The sequence below is a fragment of the Spermophilus citellus genome (assembly GCF_964194105.1).
Source record: "Spermophilus citellus genome assembly, chromosome: 9".
Classification (NCBI taxonomy): Eukaryota; Metazoa; Chordata; class Mammalia; order Rodentia; family Sciuridae; genus Spermophilus; species Spermophilus citellus.
The window spans coordinates 134,315,155-134,338,245 of record NC_138191.1 but is presented as its reverse complement, the minus strand read 5'-3'; the positions used below and the strand labels follow the sequence as shown (position 1 = coordinate 134,338,245).

Here is a 23,091-nt window from a genome sequence, read left to right as displayed (position 1 = left end):
TATTTTGTACTTTGAATTCTGATGGAGACAATTACCAAATACCACCAAGGGGAAAAATATTCTTTGGGCTGCAAGTGACAACTTGCAAAGCAACATCATCCCCTCAAAGTGAAACTGTCCTGAAGTATATTGACTTTGAGGCCATCTATCCCTAGCATTCACCTTAACCCTTGGGAAGGAAAGTACCATTAAAATTAATTAATATCCAAATTTATCTGAATATTTCAAAAATTTAACTTTTGTCAACATTCAAGAATTCTTTCTCCAAATAAGAAGCAAGATTTTAGGGGACATATTTTGTTTCCTCCTGAACTTTTTCATTATCAAATACTTCCATGCACAAATCATTCTAGTTATTCCTTCAAATCTATGTCTTCCTGAGTTTCCATTACAATAGATGATCACTGCAAAATCCATTTGTTTTCATTAAGCTCTTTTGTTTTTAGTTAAAATGTTGTCACACTAAATCAGAGTTCAAATGTACTAATGTACTTGCATATAAGTTGTAAATACTTTACAGAGAGAGAGAGAGAGAGAGAGAGAGAGAGAGAGAGAGAGACAACAGGGTGTTACATTCAACCTTAAGCAATTTCCAAGTTTCATATTACTAAGTTATTCCTGGAGCTGATGTGGCAGAGCACGTGCTTCGCACACCTGTAGCCATGCTGGTTCAAACCCCAACACCAACATAAATAAATAAAAATTTAAAAAATAATAAATTACTACTCTCTACCCCTTATTGCTACAATGAATTCAGCAAATATTTATGGAATGTCTGATGCACATCTGCCAGTATCTGACAGTTTACTTCCCCGACTCTGCATCCTGCCACTCTTGACTTCCTTGCTGTTCTTCATGCCAAACACACTCCTGCTGCAGGGGCGGTGCTTTGCTCTTCTGTCCTCTAACAGGCTCTCCCCCCCACTCTCTGTATGACTTGTTCCCTCAACTTATTTAGGTTTCCTCCATGGAAAAAAAAAGTGGTTTTTGACCACACTCTAAAAAAGCATGCACATGTGTATACACACTTGTTATTTCTCTTTCCCTCTTTTACTCTCCTTCATAGTACATATTATGTGACAGAGCACATACACCATCGTGGTCCCCCAAATAAAATCATATTGCTTAATGACTTCATGGTCATCATAATGTTTAAGTATATGTAATACAGATAGTCACACAACAAAATTGCTTCACAACGCATTTCTTACAACATACCTCATCATTAGGCAACACATGACTTTTATCTATTTGAGTATGAGTTTATTGTCCATCTTCCCCCAGAGAAAAAGTGCCATGAGAAGGGATATCCTTTGTTCACTGTTGTAAACCTGGCCAAAACCACAAAAGAGGCCAATAAAAACTTCTTGAATGAGTCTTACTGTCTGGAAGGCATATAGAGATGAGGCACTATCCCAACAGCTTTCACAGTCGTTGGAAAAAGGAAGATGTTACACAAATAAGGCCACACAGCCTCACAGACACAATTACTATAGGACAAAGTGCTTTGAGGACACAGAGGAAATTTCCTGGAGGAACTGGCACTATAATAAGGTTTTGCAGGATGGAGAAGACACTGAAGAGCTGTCACAGAAGCAGAAGTCATTCGGGGTAGACAGAACTACTTCTGTGGAAATATGAAGGAGGCAAAGTGCCGGGTATATTACAGGAACAGAGAAAATGAGTGAGGAGGAAGAGTAAGAAGAATCTGGAAGATAAGAAAAGTGTTTGAACCACACTGTGGCAGAATGACGATGTGGCTGGCATTGCCACTGCTGATTTTAATGCCCTGAATATGAGTCACCGCCGAAGACATCAGCTCCGCAGTCCTATAATCATGCAAAAGGTCACCAAAACACTCTGTTCTCACCCTCAGTGTAGCCACTGCTCCGAAGTAGGTGGGCTTTGAGATATGGAAGGGACCTGGGGGGTACAGTCAGGGGACAGGGGCAGGAGTAGCCAGAGGTTTTGACAGATTCATATAGGAACGGCTGGGGCATACTGATTACCTATTGAGAGAAACGTTGGTGTGCCTCCAGATCATTCTATGTTTCCAAAACACTGGAATCTGGAATTACGGTGGAGGCAGACTGAGAGTGAGGAGGGACAGTGGAAACAATGAGCAGGCACCAGCGTTTCCATCCGGGCTGGTGTTTGACACGGATCTCACTAGGTCCTCACCACCTGTGGCAGGCACCGCCGTCCACCTAATGGAACCCTCCGTAGACCTTTCTCTCGTTCTAGAACCTGCGAGCCTGGCAGTGCGTTTCCCAACCCCCCGAGTGAACAGAGGGGCAGCTGTCGCCCCAAGGCGGAGCCCAGCTCCCACAGGCTCTGCAGACTTCCGCCACGCGAACCCGGGCGCCCTGGGGCCGCGGCCCGCACCTGCAGGCCTCTCTGCCCCCGGAAGTTCACAGGACAGCTGGGGGCACCGCGAGCCCCAGGCGACGAGAACCCACGCGCGGGAACCCTAAGGAAGGGACCTTCCGGAGGCCTTCGTCCGGCGGCGCCAGGCAGGCCCCGCCCCCTGCGGCCTGCCTCGGCCAATCCCGAGCGCCGCCGGGGCCGTGGCCCACGGAAGAGGGCCTTACGTCACTGCGGGCCCTCTCGCCTCTTCCGGCGCCCGGTGCTTCGTGGGAATCGCACGTGGCCCACGCTCGGGGGGCTTTTCACACCGGGTGGGCTGAGGCGGAGCTGTTCTTGGGACCCCACACAGACCCTGGTGTCAGAATTTCCGCGTCGCCCCAGCGCGGCCTCAAATGTCAGGCTCGCCCACTCTTCTCCGGCGTCGCCGCCCTAACCTTTCGGGGGCTCGCCGGGGAAATTCGCCGGACCTCCCTGGCGCGCCCCTCACCTGGCCTGGCTGCTTTTGAAACAGACTCGTCTGTGACGCCCAGAGGTCTGCCTGCAGCCCCGGTGGCCTATGTCCTGGTGGCCCAATGACTTAGACGTGAGAAATGGGATTAGAATAGGAAGAAGTTGGTTGAAATCACCTTGATCCATGGTGGTAAAGAAAAGTGCCAATCACGTATGGCGCAATCAGGGCGACGCTCAGCAGTGGTTACCGAGCACCTGCTGTACGCGGCTGCAGCGGTGGCCCAGACCGGAGGTCCGCTCCTGGAGTTCCCAGAACTCCTGCAAGACCGACCGGAACAGTAGACCAGAGAAAACGCAGGAGTGATAAGTGCTATTGATGAAGTAATAGGCTACCCACAGGGGATGAATTAGTATTATTTAGTTGAGATGACTAAATAAGAGGGACCCATGGGGTGGGGGGTGGATAGTAAATAACTGGAGCAGTCTTTCTGCTGTGGTGATCAGATGTGTGTGTGGGTAGTGTTCAGGAACCAGGATGAGAAGGACCCTGGGTGACTTGCTGACAGAGCCATTTCTCCGTTATTGGATTGAGAACTCTCTGGGGCACTACACCATATCTTCTTAAATGTTGCAACTGCTGTAAGAAATTAAGTTCCTTGAAAATAGGGAGACTTTTTAAAAGTTTGCACTTTCCACAATGCAAAGACTTGTCAAATGTTGAGTTAAAAAGGTAGTAGATGGGCTGCGGCTGTTCTACCTGGAAACAGGGGACTGAACTAGGAGGTGTCTTCATTGCCAGTACTAGTAATACTTTTTTTGGTAAATGATTGAATATTTTTGGCTATAAATGTGTGATGAGCAATATGTATGAAATATGGAGAGCCATGGGTGTTACATTATTAATTCTGACAGCATATGGTGGGTAGAGTGTGAAAATTGACATCAGAATATTTGAATTTGACCAAAACTGCAGGACCTTTCTAGACCTCAGACTTCACATATGTCAAATGAAAATTGTGATGTGCCTTCCAAAAATTCAATATATATTGTCTAAAGCTAGTAAATGAGAAAGAAAATATTAGCATACTATTTTTAAATTCTGAGATAATTACCAGAATAAATAAGAAGTTGAATTATATATTTGGCTCTGGGGAACAGGGTTGAGGGTACAAGAGTTAAGTTTGAGAATTACTGCTCTGTAGCAAAACCCAGCTACCATAGTTTGCCACCTGGCTGGAGTGACTTTGCCTCAGGTTGCCAGCTGTGCAGATTGGCTGAGGCAATTCTGTTCCACATGTGTGTGTTCTGAAACCTGCCTTTGAGGGGGCAGCAGCAACTTCCCCAGGGGAAAACTTTTCCTATGACAATTTAAAAGTGCAAAAGCACAGGCCTGGAGATCAGGTCAGTTCTTTGAAGGCTTCAATCTGTTCTGTTAACATCCATTGATCAAAAAGAAGGCCAAACCCAAAAGTCAAGGAAGCACATTCACACAGATAGAAGGGGAAAGAATGACTATTTCTGAAAATATACTATCATAAGTGATATTTGAGTTTTAAAAACTGTACAATATATTAATTTGATAAAAATTAATGCTGACTCAGATCCATTTCAATTATTGTTGATGCAGATGTCTCAGGAGTGTTTAACTCCTGTGTGTCTGCCCCTTCCCATTTTTACTGGACTGGGGATTGAACACAGGGGCACTTGCCCACTTAGCCACATCCCCAACCCTATTTTGTATTTTATTTAGAGACAGGGTCTCGCTGAGTTGCTTTGCGCCTTGCTTTTTGCTGAAGCTGGTTTTGAACTCGTGATCCTCCTGCCTCAGCTTCCTGAGCCACTGGGATTACAGGCCTGGGATACCCTGCCCAGCTTCCATTTTTACTCTGTTGCCACTGTGTCCTGCTGCAGCAGACCACCAGCAGGTCTTATGAAGAGCTTACTATGAGAGGCTGTGGCTCAGTGGTAGAGTACTTACCTTGCATGTGTGAGGCACTGGGTTCAATCCTCAGTGCCACATAGAAATAAATAAATAAAATAAAGGTATTATGTCCATCTATAACTAAAAAAAATGTATATTTTTAAAAAAAAAAAAAGAAGAGGAAGAAGAGCTTACTATGGAAACGCAACAGCCTGAGGCCTTTCGGTTTCCTTCCATCCACTTAAAACCTTCCTTCTTTCTTGAAGCACAACCCTCTGACCACTTGCTTCCCTCTCTGTCACTCCTGTGTCCCACATTCTTTCAAAGCTGGAGGGGGACAGCTTTTGCCTACTTCCAATAGCCGAAGGTGTTGGAGTGTTGGAGTCATTGCAGAACTCCAAAAGTTCCTTCTTAAAATATCAACTGATCAAAGATGTTTCAAATGTTTGCACAAGTATGGAGTGTTGCATAAATGACTTTATTTACAATTTTAGTAATTAACTCACCACCACTGTAAGGAGCACGTGAAATGTATAAAAGCACTTCACAAACTAACAACGAAAAATAAAATGTTATTTTTTGAAAATAAATGTAATTAATTTATTAATTAATAATAATTTCAAGGTCTCCATTAATGTCTAAATGGAGACCGTGAAAACACTGACATATTTAAGAACTATTTGAACTCATACAGTACTTGTATGGAGTTGCCCAAATGTGCTTCCCACTGCTGGGAATTTACCATGGTGATACTTGCACACGTAGGTCATGGGTATAATGTTATTCGATACAGTGCTACCTGTACAGAAAATGTTTGGAAATAACCCGTGTTATCAGTGGGGCACTAGCAAATAAACTATGGAATATGCCCACGATGGCATAGCATGGGCCGGGTGTTCTTTTTGATATGAAAAGATTTCCACGACGTTCATGCAATAGATGTAACTGTGTGTAAGGGGAAGTGAAGACCAAAGTACACAACGGACAACATTTTTATGTGAGGAAGAAGGAAAATAACAGCATTGACAGTATACATGTGCTTGCATGAGAAGGATGTACAGGAAGCTAACAACGCTGTCACCTGGAGGGAAAAGCGATGGAACTGGATGAGGACAGGAATGTCATCTTCATCATCTTGGTTTGAAAGTGGCAAAAGCATTAATATCCAAAAACTTAAAATTAGGTCCTGTAAACAAACTACCCACTACGTATTTATCGACTTCTTTGCTTGGCATCCCTCTAATCCCGTAGGCTCGGCGGCGGCGGCAGCAGAGCTTTTAACAGCGTGGAGAGAAACTGCCCATGAAACGCAGAGCCTCCCGGGACCGGCGGCGAAGCGCAGGGGGACAACCCGGGAAGAGTCCGGCAGAAAGAGGAGAGAGGAACCAGGCCGACGTGCGTGCACAGAGGGAAGGCGACCTGCGCAACGGCGGAGAGCGGCCCGGCCCGCGGGGGCGCCGGGTGCGAAGGCAGGCTCCCCAGCTGCTCGCCGAGCGAGCTCCGCCGGAAGTGACCCACTGACGCGAGCGGCGCGAGTCTGCGCAGTGCAGCGCCGAGGGCCCGCGGCGCGTGCGTGCTGGGGTGAGCAGCCTTCGCTCCGCGGGGTGAGTGGCCCAGGGGTCGCGGAGCTGCCGACCGCGTCGAGGCCTTCCACGGTGGGAAGGATAGCGGGTTGCGGACCAGCGCCTGCGGGGAGCCGGGCGGGCCTGGGGCGCGCGGTGCCGGGTGGGGGCGAGCAGGGCGTGCGCATGTGGAAGTGTGTAGGTTACGGTCGCGGAGCGCGGGCGGCTGGCCTTCGCCCTCCGCGAGAGCCCCGCGCTCCAGGTAGCGGTGCGCGTTCCTCAGGCTGAGAACCGTGTGCACGTGTGTGACGCTGCCAGCTGACGCCCCTCCCCGGAGCTTTTGCTTTTCTTATTGGAACTTAAAAAAAAAATTGAAAAATATATAAAAAATCCTCTCCAAAGCTCTTGCAGGCTGGTTGCCAAAACTGTGTTCCCATTTTTTGCCGTTGATAATCAGTGTGGTTGGGTTTTGTGAAACAGTACTTGAGGAACTGCATCGTGCCAAGTGCAAGACAAGACCCACATTCGTGTTTTAGAAAACTTCATATTCAACATATTAGAAATCGGGTTTAAGAAAACGTGATAAAGAGCCTGCCCTTGTAGTGACCGTCTGTATAATACTAGGGAGGCTGAGACGGAGGATCCCAAGTTCAAGGCCAGCCTGGCAACTTAAGTAGACACTCTTTTTTTTTTTTTTTTTAAGAGAAAGCGAGAGAGAATTTTTTTAATATTTATTTTTTAGTCTTTCGGCGGACACCACATCTTTTTGTTTTTGTACGTGGTGCTGAGGATCGAACCCGGGCCGCACGCATGCCAGACGGACGCGCTGGTTTCAGCCACATCCCCAGCCCAAGTAGACACTCTTTCAAAATTAAAAAAAAAAAAAAAAGTGGGGGTCAGGTTGCCAGGTCTATAGCTCAGTGGTAGAACACTGCACTCCTGAGTTAATTCTCCAGTACCACAAAAATAAATAGAAAGAAAAGGAAAACTTGGTAAAGGAAAATCAAACACACGTTAGCAATCTCTGTCTTCAGCTCAGAAACAGAGCAACTGAAACTACTATGTAGATTATTAACCAAAATGCTTTAAAAAAAATACTTACCAAAATAATTTCCCTAGGAGATACTTAGTGTGCTTTAAAATGTTCCTTAACTTAAATATTTTGGCTATTATAGGGTTGTACTGAAAGTTTTTTGACATTTTTTTTTAAGGTGTTAAAACAACATCAAAATGGCTTCAAAAAGAGCCCTGGTCATCCTGGCCAAAGGAGCAGAGGAGATGGAGACCGTCATCCCTGTGGATGTCATGAGAAGAGCTGGGGTAAGTGCTGTTTACTAGTCCTTGTCAAAAGGTCTGGATTTTTAAAGACATTGAATAGAGTGAAACCCAAAGTACTTCATGAAATATTTCAAATATGTTCAAAAATACAGTGATTACATAATAACAAATATCTCTTTATTCACTGCCCATGTTTAATACTTATTAACATCTTGCCTTATTTCTTTCAGACCCATTTCTTTCACAAGGACAGTGTGACTACTCTGTGCAGGCTGGCCCTGAACTTCTGGGCTCAAGCAGTTCTCGTATCTCAGTCTTGAGTAGCTAGGACTATAGGCGTGTGCCAAAATGCACAGCCGTGGACCCATTTCTTAAAGAGCAATTGCTTTAAAGAAACATACTTAAAGAGCTGGGGTTGTAGCTCAGTGGTAGAGTGCTTATCTAATGTGTGAGGCACTGGGTGCAAACCTCAGCACCACATAAAAATAAGTAAATAAAATAAATGTGTCCATCTACAACTAAAATATATATATATTTAAGGTTCTGCATTGTAAGGTCACTTCCAGACTATTGTCAGTGTGCCAGACTTCATGCAAGGCATTTACTTATATACACCTTAATAAGAACTGTTAGGCATTGCAACCCATTTTACTGTTGAAGAAACTGAGGAACAGAGACGAAGTGTGCCCAAGTTACAGAGTTTTAAATAGAGGAGCCAGGTGGTAGACCCAGGCAGTCTGGCCTTGCAGTCTGTTTACTGTATACTTTTTTGGTTCCAAAATTGAAAATCCAGCTTATTCATTTGGTGTTGCTTGTTAATATTGCACTATGTGAATGTGCCACAACCTGTCCATTCTTCTGCGTCCAGCCTTGCAATGCTGTGGTACATACTGTACTTATTGATTTGTGCAAATGTGGGGAAGGCTTTTCAGACTCTGCACCTAAAAATGGAATTGCTAGGCCCAGGGAAAACCCGCGTCATCGTTATAGGTTTTGCCAAGTTGCTCTCCAGTGTACCAGTCTGTAGACCCACCAGCAGGGTAGAAAAATGCCCATTTTTTTCCTAGTACCAACTCTTTGTATTGTTAGCTTTTTAAGTTTTTGCAAAATAACGTGGGATTTTTATTTTTTAACTTGCATTTCTACCTTATAAAAATGCCATGAGGTTTAAATGCAACAGGAACCTTGCAAGATGGGTTATTAATAGAATGATCATGAAATTTATCTCCTGAATCAGATCACTTGTGGGAGAAAGGATTTTTTAGACAGATGAGGTGCCCGGACAGTGGCTATAAGTTGGGGTTGTCCCAGGCAAACCTCAACAGACCTAGTTATTAAATACATAATCAGTTTAATAGCTTACATTCAGTGTGGTTTTCTTGCAACATTTACTGTCAAGTTATTTTAAAACCCAGGAAAGATGTGAAAATGTTACTCTTAAGTTTATGTCTCAGCATTCTTAAATATGATGTCTTTCTCTTAGATTAAGGTCATGGTTGCAGGTCTGTCTGGAAAAGACCCAGTACAGTGTAGCCGTGATGTTGTCATTTGTCCTGATGCCAGTCTTGAAGATGCACGAAAGCAGGTTTGTTTTCTGTACATGAAATTATTCCTTCATATGGCTTCTATGTTAGTTTCTTGAAATGTCTTTTAATTATATATAAGGTCATTGTTAGAATAGACTTATTTTAAGGAAATTATTTTCCTTGGAAATATTCTCCACCAAACTTGGGGGTGTCACCTTTCTGCTGTACCATAGAACCTGGCAGTTGTAGATACTGCTTTTGTGTCCAGAAGGTGGGAGGGTGGTGTGTGGATGAGTGAATGGATGCGAAGGCGGAGGCTGGTGGAAGCCTCTTTCTGTCCTTTTTCTAAAGCTGTTTGTTTGTGATACATAGTATTTGGGTTCCTTTAACAAAAGTATACATAGGAGGAATTCTGTGTCAGTGGGCCACTCCCCCGCTTTTCCTCCCCCTTCCCTTCCCCGCTCTCCCTCCTCTATTCTATAGCGCTCCCTTTTGCTCTTCAGTTTTAATTGTTTCTTTCTACATGTACATGAAGAGGAAATTCCCTTTGGTGTATTTATGCGTGTGTACGACTTTGTTCTGTTAGATCCCTCCCATATTTCTTTCCCTCCCTCCCTGCCTCTCACTCTCCTCCTCTTGCTCTGCTGACCTCCCTGGGTCTTGATGACAGCCTACTTGCTCCCCTACTGCCTTCTTTCCTTACTCTGCTCCAGCTTCCACACATGAGAGGCAACATTTCATCCGTGACTTTCCAAGTCTGGCTTATTTCACTTACATGATGGTCTCCATTTTCATTTAAAGCTGCTTCTCAGGTGTTTGATTCATCTCAGATGAAACAGCTTGCGCAGAATGGTTACAGGATGGATAAGATTCTACTAAGATCCTTGCTTTTTCAGTACCTTTAGAAGGATGGTCCTCACCTTGAGGGTGACAGGCTCTCCTGGTTATCTTAGGGAAAGCTGGGTCCCTTGTCTCAGAAGCTCTTGCCCACCTTGCCACAGGTTCAGATGGGCCTGTCAGGGGACGAGAGGTGGGCTGTGCCATAGTCAAGGGGACAGTGGCAGAAAGGGGGCAGACCGAGCTCACCATGGTTGTGCTCTGCCAGAACCCAAGCAGAATTCCCCATGTGAGTTGTCCTCACACAGTGAATATTTCATGGCTGGCTTGTGGAGAATTGGAACATTGTTAGTATATACAAGTTCTTTTTTTTATCCTGTTAAAATAGAAATAGAAGAGAAAAAAAAAAGATTCCTCTTTTCTATTCATCCTGTGGTGTCTAGAGTATTTTAGATCAGCAGTTACCTTTGTAAGTATTCATTTAGTTAAATTCTAAAGAGTGAAAGAAATTAGGTACTTCACTTCCATTTAGTTTTTTGAGTTTTTGCTTTGTTTAAAACAAGTCAGATATTTATGATATTAAAAAGTAATTCTAAAAAGTAGATGTCACACTACTCAGGAAGCTTAGGCAGGAGGATCAAGAGTTCAAAGCCAGCCTCAGCAATTTAGTGAGACCCTGTATCAAAATAAACTATACAAAAAAGGCAGGAATGTGGCTCAGAGGTTGAGTACCCTTCAATCCCTGGTACCAAAACATATAAACATATATACACACAAAACATACGTATATACATACATAAAATTGTTACATACATTCTTCTCAAATAATAATTCAGGGCTGGGATGTGGTTTGGCAGAGCACGTGTTTGGCAAAGCAAGGTCCTGGGTTCAATCCCCAGCATGGTGAAAAAACAAAGGGCGATTCATCTGAGATAGACATATATAAAGTCGAAGTGCTGAGTGTCCCTTTCTCATTCTCCCTCCGTCCCCCACTCTGCTCTCCTTTAGTGGCTGTGCCTCTCTGAGTATCTGTATACACACAGCTGGGGGATGTGTGTGGCTTGTGGGTTCGCATAACGTGCATCTGGGTATGTGTGCTGTTTATACTTTGGTCTATGTGTGTGACAGCCTCTCTGTGTAGCCCAGCTGGGCTCAAACCATTGTTCTCCTTCAGCTCGGGCACCCCAGTCTCTTACAAGAGTGCAGTTATCTGGAGCTGCTGCTCTGCCACGTGGACATCCTTTCATGTTACTCTATTCATATATTCTGCATATTTTTTTTTGCTAGTTAGAAACATCCCATCATAGGAACTCAGCATGACTTATTTAAATTCTTTTTGGGGGTGGTTTTGGAGATTGAACCAGGGCCTCATGTGTGCTGTATTGCTGAGCTACACCCCAGCCCCTAACTATTTTTCTTTTGACAGATACTTGGATTATCTCCCATGCTTTATTTGTATCCACATTTAAAAGACAAAAGTGTTATTAGATTGTCACTTTGATTATATATTTGAAATAAAATGTTCTTTTTAAAATTTTTCGAACTATTACAGGGACCATACGATGTGGTGGTTCTGCCAGGAGGTAATCTGGGTGCACAGAATTTATCTGAGGTAAAAGCTCAAATTTACTCATACACCTCCAAAGGCTGGGCAGGGTGGGGTCTAAAGCAGGCATTTCAGCATCTACTTATGTTCTGTGCAGTTTGTTATTTAGATATTTTAGGGAGAAGGTTGTGAAAGAAAGAAAAACAACTAAAATTAACCAAATGGTATTATAAACTTATTTTTATTTTAAAAAATATTCTAATAGCTTTTGTATGAAAAGAGCTGAGCCAGTGGTCAGTTACTATGAAGAGAGGCACCCACAGTCCACAGTAAGAGCATGTGTGTTTCCCCAGCTGCAGAAGAGTGCTCTGATGTTGTGAAGGCTGACACAGGAAGCTGGGAGGCCAGCCATCTGCTCCGCAGTCTTGGTTGAGGGAGATTGTGGGGACTAGAGGTGCCTGCATGAATGACAATGGCTTCAGGGGGGTCCACAGCCTCTTCATTTTAAGTCTTGTGTGAGGAGTGACCAGGGAAGAAGAGATGGGAGGGGCAGGTGAGCAGGCAGGGGTGGGGTGTACAGAAAGACTAGAAGAGGCGCAGTGGACATTAGGGAGGTCTCCTGGTCAGTCAGTCCTCACTCTGCCGTCTGAAGACCCCCACACCCCTCTGCCTCTTTCTCCATGGAGAACAGAACCACAGGGGTCAAATGTGTCAGAAGACAGTGCTTTCTCCTGTCGTCTTTAAGCAAAGAGAGATGCTTTTCTTTCAGGACAAATGCCTTGACTGAGGGTAAGAATATAGGTATGATATGAATTTGATAATTTTCATATTAATGATTTAGAGATATTTTGGGGAAATAGATTGAAGCTCTTGTGGTTTAAACTAAAATCAAATTTGGCCAAAGATTCCTGGCGAGAGACTGGTTTACAGCCTAATCATAGCTGGCTGTCTTTGGTTTTCTTTGACAGTCTGCTGCTGTGAAGGAGATCCTGAAGGAGCAGGAGAGCAGGAAGGGCCTCATAGCCGCCATCTGTGCAGGTAATGTGCCCCAGCAGCGCAGGGGGAGAAGGCTTGAAGGCTTCCATCCTGGTGTGCCTGGTTTGGGTGGCATGAAGTCATGTCCTTTCAGCAGAGTCCAGTTGTCTGCTCGGCCTTTTCTGTACCCTTGGTCTGCATTCTGTGCAACTTACTGTTTTCTGTGTTCGGTTGACCTCAGAGGAAAACAAGGCCAATGGAATTCAGTGAACAGCTTGTCACAGCAGATCTTCCTGCCAGCACAGTCAGCAAGAACCTCTCAGACATAAACACCACAGCTCTGCCCTGAGCTTGCCCTGCAGGCTTTTAAGCCAGGGCGCTTGCAGCCTGTGTCCTGGGTGTTTCCTGATTCTCTCTGTCAGGTGGTCTTGGGCCCTGCATCATCTGCCACATAATTGAGAAAAAATCTTTTAGTGCTTTGTAGTTGTCCCCCCATCTTTGAGACTTTGTAGCAGTATTCTGTCATCTGTGTCATTGCAAGTGCATCCTGTTGCTTTAAGGTCAGATGCTGTCCTGCTGTCAAGTGTATATCTCTGGCCAGTGCCCTTCCTGCTGTGGTCTTCATGAAGTGTGTCTCAGAAGAGCCAGTGAATAAATGCAGCGTGGTGGGTGGTTTGTTCAAAGTGACATGCTGGTATTTGTTCAGTATGTTAGGCCTTTTAAAGAGGTTGCAGCAGGGACTCTGTGCCCCAGTACTGGGCTCATTTTCCTCCAGAGGGTAGGCAGGTGAGAGCAGACCCTGGGGATCACTTGCTTTTCCTGCTCTCACACAGGAGTGGCATCAGAGGTTGTCAGAGCTGTCATTTGGGCAGGGCACTGTTGTCTGTGAATTTCTTCTCATGCTTTTAAAATCTCCCAGTTTAGGGTTTGGGTGTAGTTCAAGGATAGGACACCTCTTCGCATGCCTGAATCCCTGGGTTCCATCCCCAGGACCCCCTGAAAATCCCGGTTTTAATTTCTAACATGGCACACAGTGAGTGGTGTGACCCACATACAAACTGAAGGTGTCCTAAGACATCCAGTGCTTGAAGCTGCTGCCTAGAGACTGGGAGGGACAACTGAGGCCCCTGCCCTGGCTGGCCTTGCCCTCGGGTTCCCCGGTGCGCTGGCCTCTTGCCGCCTGCCCTGGGACAGAAGGGCTTCTCTGAAGGCCCGCAGTCACTGTGTCCCAAACAGCTGCTCCCTCCTGGGGAATATGTCATGGGTCCTATTAGTTTGGTCTCTGTCTGCTCTGCTGCTGGGAAGCTAGCCTCATTCTCAGGTGCTTTGACCAAATGAATAAAGTGAGAGTCTGCCTGGATTTGTTTCCTTATTACTCTGCTAAAAGCTAAACCACATGACCTTTAGTCCTGCAGTGTCATGGAGGTAGCAAAATTACCAGCCTCATGTGGCTCACTGTCTTGTGCTGGGATAAGCTTGACTACCATGTCAGGAGTATGGGCCCTACAGTAATTGACTTTAAAAAAGTAAACTACACTAGCAGTGTGTTTATCCTGTTCAATATCCAGTACCACCATCTCTGTACTGTGTGCAAAGTGGGGGCACAGAGAGACAGGTGTGAGCAGTGGATGTTGCAGTGATTATGTGGATGGGGACGATGGGACAGCAGAGGGTGGCGGGAGGGGGCTGATGTTTTGGTTTTATGGGTCTAAGGATTGCCCAGGGTGCTCTACCACTGAGCCACACTCCAGCCCTTTTATTTTTTATTTTGAGACAGGGTCTTGCTAAGTTGAGCAGGCTGGCCTTGATCTTGCCAACCTCCTGCCTCAGCCTCCCCAGTAGCTGGGATTACAGGTGTGCACTGCTGTGTCTGGTTGAGATTTCCCTGTTTAAATCAGCAAATAAATAGAAGATTCTTTTGGAATGTTGCAGTTAGAATGTGAGAACTTCTTTTGAACTGAAAGAACATTAGGTCAGTCCCTGATAGTAAATGAGAAAGAGAAATTGAAAGGGAGGCTTTCTTGAGAAGATAAAATGAGCTTTACTATGAGCGTGGAGGGATGCTCAGGGAGTTGGCCAGGGTGTTGTTCCTGTAAGTCTCCACCTGATGGTGCTGTGGGACGAGGATTCTGCTAGCCCCACCCTCAGGTCCTTGCTCAGAGCAGATCTGGAGGGGAGACTAGCAGCACCAGAGGCTCAAGTAGTAAGAATAACAAATATCTCCTTTAATTTTCCAAGCAGGATTCCTAGGCCACAGAAAGCAGCTCTGAGCTTCATGACCAGGCATCAGTAAAGTCCTCTGTCCACAGTTGCATAGGCTTTTAACCCTGCCCCAGGGAGCAGCCTAAGGATTGCTGGTCTCGCCTTGCTGCTGTCCTCACCGAAGCCTGCTTGAAAATATCAGCTCCTGTGGGGTTTCTTAGTTCTTCAGATCTTACCAAATAAAAACTGAAGAGTGGTGGTTCATGACATGCTGGTGTGTGTTCAGTAAAAGTTGTGAGATAGTTATTCCATTTTCATAGACTTTTAAATTTGGCTACCACAGTGGTTGTAGTAGTTGTCTTGTGTGTAGAATAAAAGTCAGGGTAGAAAGAGATGTGTTTGAGGCTTTTGATTTAAGGACTTAATGAGGACTTGGTTTGAAGCCGACACGGGCAGAAAGCCCCGGCATCGGTTTCCTTGGCTTGCTGTATGTGGCAGCTGTGCTCGGTGTGGCCTGCTGTGTAGGAGTGCTGTTGCCAGAAAGGTGCACCTGTGTGAGCCTGCAGCAGTCCGGGGTCCTCTCATCCAGGGGAGACCTGGGGCCTTCGAATTGTGTGTGAGACTTAGAAAACAAAAAGTATAGTAAAAATTTTTTTTAAAAAAAGTTTGAAGGTAAGGTGGTAAGGCTGGGGACTGCCCCTGAAGCCCTGTGCATGCAGGGCCAGTGCTTCCGCTGAGCCACCTGGTCATGACTTACGGTGATTGCTAAAGTTGATCATTTCCAGTGAACTCTGTTTGGGTAGAAATCTCTGGCTGGTGCCTATATATTTTCAGGCTTTATCTTTTTTTTTTTTTTTTTTTTTTTTTTTTTTTTTGAGAGAGAGAGAGATGAGATGAGAGAATTTTTTTAATATTTATTTTTTAGTTATCGGCGGACACAACATCTTTGTTTGTATGTGGTGCTGAGGATCGGGCTGCACGCACGCCAGGCGAGCGCACTACCTCTTGAGCCACATCCCCAGCCCCTCAGGCTTTATCTTAAGAGCAGGGTGCGTGATTTCACATGGTGACATTTCTGCGTGGTTCTTTGCATAACTAGTTTTTTCTTTCTTGGTGGTGCTGGGGATTGAACCCAGAGCCTTGTGCATTGCGAGGCAGGCACTCTACCAACTGAGCTACATCCCCAGCCCCCTGCATAGGTAGTTTTAAGAAGCTCTCCAGCCTTCATATTTAAGAGTTACTATTTCACAGTTGTTTCCTTCCGGGCAGGGCAGTGTGCTCTTCTTACTGCCTGAGTATGTAGATGGGTAGAGGGATAAATGAACATTAATTCTCTGTTTTTCACTTTCAGGTAGAAAAATAAAATAGCAACAAAGTCCAGAAGTCCAGAGGGTACTGGATGCCCTTAATGTGTAACTAGATCTTTCTTTTTGCCAAGAGTAAGGCAGGAAGTAGATGCAAGGTGGTCTCCCCCACCTTTGTACTCGTGGTGCATTGGGTCCCTGGGCACATGCTGTTAGCCTGCCTGTGCTTCACAGGTGTCAGGTTAAATCTTTTTGATTAAGTCGTTATTGAAGTGTTTTGGATTTGTGTATTTTGCCCCATGTGCTCAGCAAATGATTTATTCAGAGTGTACTTTACCTCTCCTACTAAGAAGTGTTTAATTTCAGAACCACAACTCTGTTTTATGTAAGAGCTTTTAATTTTGAAGAATACATTAGCTGTTAGAATATTAAAGTATGATTTCTCTTCGTCGCCCTCAAGTTTTTATTAATCTTATTTTTAGGTCCTACAGCTCTTTTGGCTCATGAAATAGGTTTTGGAAGTAAAGTTACAACACACCCACTTGCTAAAGACAAAATGATGAATGGGAGTAAGTATGTGTTTATGTTTTCATATACAAAAAGACCTGAGAAAACTTATTAGCACCATCTGCAGCTAGAACGGGGTGGCAACACAGGGTGTTCTGGGCTGAGGCGGGTGGCCTTGGTCCTCTGCAGCTGTGTCACAGGAGCTGTGCTCACCTGGGGCTGCAGAAGCAGGGCTCTGGGTCTCTGCTGTCACAGACAGAAGGTGGTTATGAGACATGCTGAGGTTGTGTTTTTATGAATGCTTTTCCAGCAGCCTAGGGTACAGTTACAACCCTGACCATAGTTTAGAACGTGCCATTTACCCACAGTGCACAGCAAAATGAACCTTGCTTTCTTCTCCCAGAGTGCCTGCTTCCTTGGCAGCATGGCCTGCTTCCTTGGTGACCTATTTCTTTTCTAAATAATAGTTGGGCACTTACTTTCATCATCTTATCTTTTTCTTTTCTTTTTGGTACCAGGGATTGAACTCAGGGCCACTCAACCACTGAGCCACATCCCCAGCCCTTTCTTGCATTTTATATTTAGAGATAGGGTCTTGCTAAGTTGCTGAGACTGGCTTTGAACCCACAATCCTCCTGCCTCAGCCTCCCAAGCTGCTGGGATTATAGATGTGCACCACCATACTGTTATTATGTATTTTTTTGAAAAATCGGTAATTTTTTATTAATTAGATATTAAGTTGGGAGTAATATTATCTGCATGAAAACTTTTTTTTTTTTTTTTTTTTAAAGCTTTGGCTTTGGGTATTTAAATGGAGGAGTTTGATTTACTTGGAGGTAGTAGAAAGATTTCAGAGGGTGGAAGGAGCCAGAGCAGGCACTTCGCCCGCCTCGCCCACGCACTTTGCCTCTGTGTTCTTACTGGGGGTGGCGGGGAGCAGGCTGCGAGGCTCACAGCCTCTTCTTGGTGAATCTCCTGATACCCAGGACCAGGCAAGGCAGCTGCCATGCTCCTGCTGCTCAGGCGAGGTTTTGCCCTCTGCCCATCCCTCCCCCGTGGCAGAAAGGCTCTGCGTGTTTAAGTTACCAGGCACTGAAGTTAGCGAGTCCCGTCAGGAGGAAGCATGTGACATCTGAGCCAGGCCTAGTGCTCTGAGAGGAGCAGCCACAGGCATGGTGGGCACTGCTCTGCGGGAGGCCTTGACTTGGCCTCATGGTACACTTGGTGGGGCAGTGAGGTTTCCCCAGGGGAGCTGTCCAGTCCAGAGGCTCTCAGCTTGTCAGGTGTTGAACAAGCAAGTTGTAATTCCAGTGATTCATTTTTTGTCCCGGGTGGCCTTTGTGTTGGTAAGCTCCAGTGGTCACCTCTGGGCCGCCGGCAGCTCTCTGATGGGTGGCCTCACTCAGGTGGGACCGTAGGTGGGGTCTTTAATTTCTCTGAGCCTCGGTTTCCTCATCTGTCACCTGAGCGTAGCAGTAGCATCTTCCCCGGCTGGGGTGGCAGTGAGCTCATGTGCACCCCACGGCCCAGGCAGGTGTCGCTGCCGGTCCTCTCGCTTGCTGTACCCTCCAGGCCGGGTGGCGCGTCGCAGGTCTGGACAGCCAGCCCCGCTGGTTCTCTAGCTTTGCATTTTAGACCATCCTGGCCTGGTTTAGCCAGCAGTAAATGGGTTTAGTCATGAGAACCTTTCCCTTCAACTAGAGGCCCTTGTTTCCTCCACAGTAGTGTAGATGGGAGATTCCCCCGTGCTCTTGTTATTTTGGTGGGTGACTTTTTTTAAAAAAACTTTGTTTAGTGGACCTTTGTTTATTTTTATGTGGTGCTGTGATTCAAACCCAGTGCCTCATACACTCTAGGCAAGTCTACCACTGCGCTACCACCCCAGCCCTGAGGACCTGATTTTTAATGATAGTAAGGTGTAGATTGCTGCAGGCGCTGTTAACCCACCTTGAAAAGCTCAAGACTTCCACTGACGCATGGGGGTTCTGCTTTAAGGGGAGGCTCTGGCTGCATTTTTCGTATTTGTTAAGCCAGCGCTTTCTGAGCTGCTGCTTTGGTGGCGCGTCAAGACCAGAAACAGGAACAAGGTGCAGCTGTGCCCCGGCTCACAGGTGCCTGAGCCATGCTGTGCTGAGTTGGGCGGGGCGGGCGCAGCCCTGCTCTCATCCATCACGGAGGTCCTTGTCTACTTTGACTCCTCCCCTCCCTCTAGTGGCCTTCTGTGTCTGCAAATTACTTAAGTGGGGTCACCGCCACCCCAGAGACAACTGCAGTCACCCTGGATGCCTGTCCACCTGCAGCCCCTTCACCGAGTTCTGAGCATTTATCTCTGGGCCTTCATCTCCCACCTTCTCCCCTTACTCCGCACCTCTGCCTGGTCAGCCCTTACCAGCTCCCTTGAAACATGGTCTTTTCTCTGCACTCCAGTCTCTGCGGAGGCCAAGCCTCAGAGGGCCTTGTGTGCCACAATTTGGAGTTCTGGGGCCCTTTTTAGTGCTGGGAGAGTTGGTGGGGTGCCCGTGGGGGAGACCTGGGCCTGCTGCACTCATGCCTTCAAATGACAAATAGGCGAGAGAGACCAGGTTGAAGGACACTACCATCTGCATACCATAGGGCACCACCTTTGTGCCATTGGTACTCTGGGCAGACAGGCACAGAGGAAGGGCCAGAAAGGGGACAGATGGTCAGTTCCGGGAGCTAATAAACAGGTTAGTGGTGGGGTATTCATCAGGCCTGACTTGAGAGGGTCGGCGTGCCCTGTGCAGGGCTGTGCTGATGCTGAGACCAGTGGGGTGGGGAGCGTGGGGGACCTTCCTGGGCCAAGAGGATGGCCCTGGCCTCTCTGCCTGGACCAGAGAGGCCTGGTTCAGTAGGAGGAGCTGGAGGGTGTAGTGGGCCAGGCTGTGGGGCTGGCTGCTTCATGCAGTGGGAGCGGAGGCTCCTGTGTCGGGGAGCTTGGGAGTCAGCCGAGGAATCCCAGAGGAGTCAGCATTGCCAGGAGCCGGCCACGGGGGATGGGCCCCGCGCCTTCCATGCCTCCCCTCTCTGCTCCAGCAGGCATCTTGGACGCCAGCTTGTGCTGGGAACAGAAAGGGACTAGCGAACCCCCCTCCAGGGACGCCCTCCATGCGGACCTCGGGCAGCACCACGTCCCTCGGGCGGGCGATCCTCTGCTCGCTCCAGCAGCTGTCCTCTGGCCCTTGCCAAGCAGTTGCTTCCGTGTCTGGGAGGCCCTTCTGAGAGCTCGGGATCCCCTCAGCCAGCCAGCGGGAGGAGTTGTTTCTGTCTGGCTTTATGTGAGACCTGTGGCATGCTGTGACAGGGCGCTGACCCAGCAGTCACTGTCATGCCTCCTCCTGAGCCCTTTAAAGATGCATTTTGCCGTTCCCACCTGGCAGGTCACTACAGCTATTCAGAGAGCCGTGTGGAGCAGGATGGCCTGATCCTCACCAGCCGTGGGCCTGGGACCAGCTTTGAGTTCGCCCTTGCCATCGTGGACGCGCTCATGGGCAAGGAGGTGGCCAACCAGGTGAAGGCGCCCCTGGTTCTTAAGGATTAGAATGCCTGCCCCAAGGGGCCAGGCGACTGACGGTAGTCCTTCTCACTGTGCTCACCAGCGCCAGTTGGTCAGCACGGCAGCGGCAGCCTGCTGTGTGACGTGGCCACCGCGTGCCCCCAGCCCGCACACTGTGCCCCTGCCTCCTGAACCTTGTGTGCAGAATAAAGAGGGCGTTGAGCAACACTGCTGCTGCTGCTGCTTTGTCTCCAGATTCTTCTGTGAAACTGAATTCATGATCAGTCTGAAGGTGACCACTGAGGTCCCTCTCCAAGAGGGGAGAGCGGGGCAGCGCCTCAGGAGTCTGGCCGTTTCCACCCGCTCCCCGGCTGTGTGTTCATGGTGCAGTTCAGAGCCGTGAAGTGGGCTGTACCCGCGAACTTTGTAAGTCGGCCCCTCCTTTCTTTTGTGGAAAGGGACCTCCGGTGGGGTGAAAACTCCCAGACTGCCCTGCGTCTCTCCCCCTCCTCAGGGAGCAGTGCCCAGCACTCCTGGGAACTCTTCAGCTCCTGCTTAGGAGTAAAAACGTGCCTGGGGTGGGCACACAGTCTGGGTCTTGTCAGTCAAAACCTCACATACCCTGACCACCTGACCCAGATGAGATGGGCCAGTGGGTAAGACTCAGTTCTGCAGCCTCTGGGTAGCTGCTGAGATGCTCTGCTGCTAGATTGGCCAGAAAGATATTCTGTAAAGCTGGAGCATTGACAGCCCCATTGGCACTGTGAGGAAAGAACCCGCCTGGGGATGGCCCCTGGTCTGCAGTTGGCCAGCTCCTGGTCTAGAAGGCAAGGCAGATGTTGATTTTTTAATACACACATGCGACTGCACCTTTTCCTTCCAGTATGGGGGATAACAGAATGCCAGCAAGCGGGAACAGTGTGGGGTGGTGGTGGGGAGGCCTCTGAGGGGGCCGCACTAAAGCTGACCCCTGAAGTCAGAGTGGGCTGGACTCTCATCCGCACTGTCCAATGCAACATTTACCATGGAGAAGTGGTCTTTGCCCCGTACAGTGTATGTTGTGAGAGAGCAAAAGGTGAGAACGCATTTAAAGTTAATTTTCTATAAGAAAAATGAAGTAGGTAGGGTAGGAGGCAGTGACAGAGGCATTTTCTGTGTGATGGTTAGAGAAGGCCCATCTGACAAGGGGTCTTAGGGGAATCTGAAGAAATGGGGCAGGAAAGAGGCAGATAAGTGTTAAGAGCCCTTCAGGCAGAAGAGATCAGAAGTGCAAAGGCCCTGGGGCTGGCTCAGGTGTGGAGGGCAGGGAAGGCCCTACCTCAAGACTCCAGGATAGACCCTGGATAAGACTTCCCTTGGGGCTCAGAGGCTTCCTGGGAGGACTGCTGAGGCAGGGCTGTGATGACAGTGAAGCGTAACCATGTGGGGCATGAGAGGGGACATCATGGACATTTCCCACATTTCTGACTTGGGTCCAAGGCTAAGTGCGGAATGCTCCTGAGCTGGTAAAGAGCTGCTGAGGGAAGGGGTGGGGTGATTCATAACAGACAGATGAGATGGAGATGTAAAATACCTGTTCTTTCCACTAACCACTGAGCCACATCCCAGCCCTTTTTATGTTCTATTTTGAAACAGGATCTTGATAAGTTGTTAAGGCTGACCTTGAACTTGCGCTTGTCTTGCCTGAGCCTCCCAAGTCGTTGGGGTCACAGGTGTGGCACTGTTTTCCATAGAGAAAGGGAAACTCTTACTCTACCAATCACAGATGGCTGATCTGAAGATGGTTTACTGTTCACAGCGACCATTGGCAGGCGCTGCCAAGTGAGCGGGGGTTCTGCCTGCAGCCCCCGCCGCCCAGTAAGCTCCCTGGAACTTGAGAGGTCTCCACAGGAAGGGAGATCCTGCGGGGGAGTTCCTCTTTGAGAGTGTGTGCCCTGTGGGCAGCAGGGAGAGTGTACCCACGGTGGGAGAGGCTCGGAGAGGAAGAGCTTCATCTGGGCGTCTGGAGCAGTGGTTTTCCCCGACTGTTGGGATGGGGGCTCCAGGAGCGGCATCAGCGGAACCTGAGGTCTCACCTGGCCCTTCTTGAATACTTGCTTTTGTGTGTTGATAATAGTGAAAAGTCTCCAGCTCCATCTGCCTGCTTCCTTCCTGGGCTACACAAACTTGCTGTCTACACCAAGAGGGGACCTGGAGTTGAGACTTAGGGTGGTGGCCAGTTGGCTTGTCTGCCTCCTCCTCAGACTGGGGTCACCCAGAGTCAAGAGTTCGTATTTATTCTTTCTATTTTTCACTTTTTCAGTAAAAGTTCATTCACTTTAGAGAAGTAGGTGCGGCTCCAGGGCCTTGCCCAGGGTGGCTTGGAGAGTTACAAGGAATCCTGGTCTGGAGGTCCAGCCGCCTGCCCAAAGCTCAGCCTCCCTGATTGGAACAAGAAGATTCTGGCAGCACAAGCAGCTCAGGCCTCCAGCCTCCTTGGGGCTGTGGCTTCCATTACCAAATCCAGAGGTCCTGGTCAGAGTGTCCCCAAGGGACCTGGTAAAGGGAGCTGTGTTCCAGTCGCTCACTGGTGTCACTGGGGAGGGGTCAGTGCTTATTGAGTCGCTGGTACCTGGCACCTAAAGGGGCAGGTTTGCATCTTGTGTATTTTCTTATACAAAAGGGATCACATGATCGCTCCACTGCCGCTGTCCACTCTCGCGGTTTTCCGATGGTTAGAGAAGGCCCGTCTGACATGGGGCCTTAGGGGGAATCTGGGAGCCTTTCCTCAGCTGGATGTGGAGGTCTGTGTGCTGCCTGCAGTCACTGGTGTCGTGCGTTGTCAAAAGTCTTTAGAGGTCAGGAGCTTGCCTGTCCTTTGCCTTAGGATTGCCATGAGAATCAAAGGCCATAGTAAAGGGGGAGCACGTCTCTTAAACTGTGAAGCATTAAGTGTGCAGCCGACTGTATCATCTTGGAGTCTGCTTGCCAGGTTGTTGGTTCCCTTAGGAATGAGAACATTGATGTCTGCAGCTTATTCTGCAGAATCATCTGGAAGTTAGAGAATGCCCGGCCTTTGTGCTCACCAAGGGTACAGCAGGAGGGGTCTGAACACACCGTGGC

At 47.7% G+C, this 23,091-nt stretch overlaps 1 protein-coding gene across 3 annotated transcripts; it reads left to right on the top strand.

Annotated features, from left to right (window-relative positions):
* The first annotated feature begins 6,195 nt into the window (after positions 1 to 6,195).
* On the top strand, positions 6,196 to 20,217 carry PARK7 (Parkinsonism associated deglycase). 3 transcript variants are annotated; one of them, XM_081308466.1, is made up of 7 exons: positions 6,196 to 6,342; positions 7,512 to 7,620; positions 9,062 to 9,163; positions 11,494 to 11,553; positions 12,456 to 12,525; positions 16,451 to 16,537; positions 19,874 to 20,217. In XM_081308466.1, exons 2-7 carry the CDS (start codon positions 7,531 to 7,533, stop codon positions 20,032 to 20,034), a joined length of 570 nt encoding a protein of 189 aa, XP_081164592.1. In that variant the 5' UTR covers positions 6,196 to 6,342; positions 7,512 to 7,530; the 3' UTR covers positions 20,035 to 20,217. The 3 variants fall into 3 exon arrangements, with proteins under 3 accessions (XP_081164592.1, XP_081164591.1, XP_081164593.1); XM_081308465.1 differs by having other exon boundaries at positions 6,263 to 6,393; XM_081308467.1 differs by lacking the exon at positions 16,451 to 16,537 and having other exon boundaries at positions 6,263 to 6,393.
* Positions 20,218 to 23,091: the final 2,874 nt, after the last annotated feature.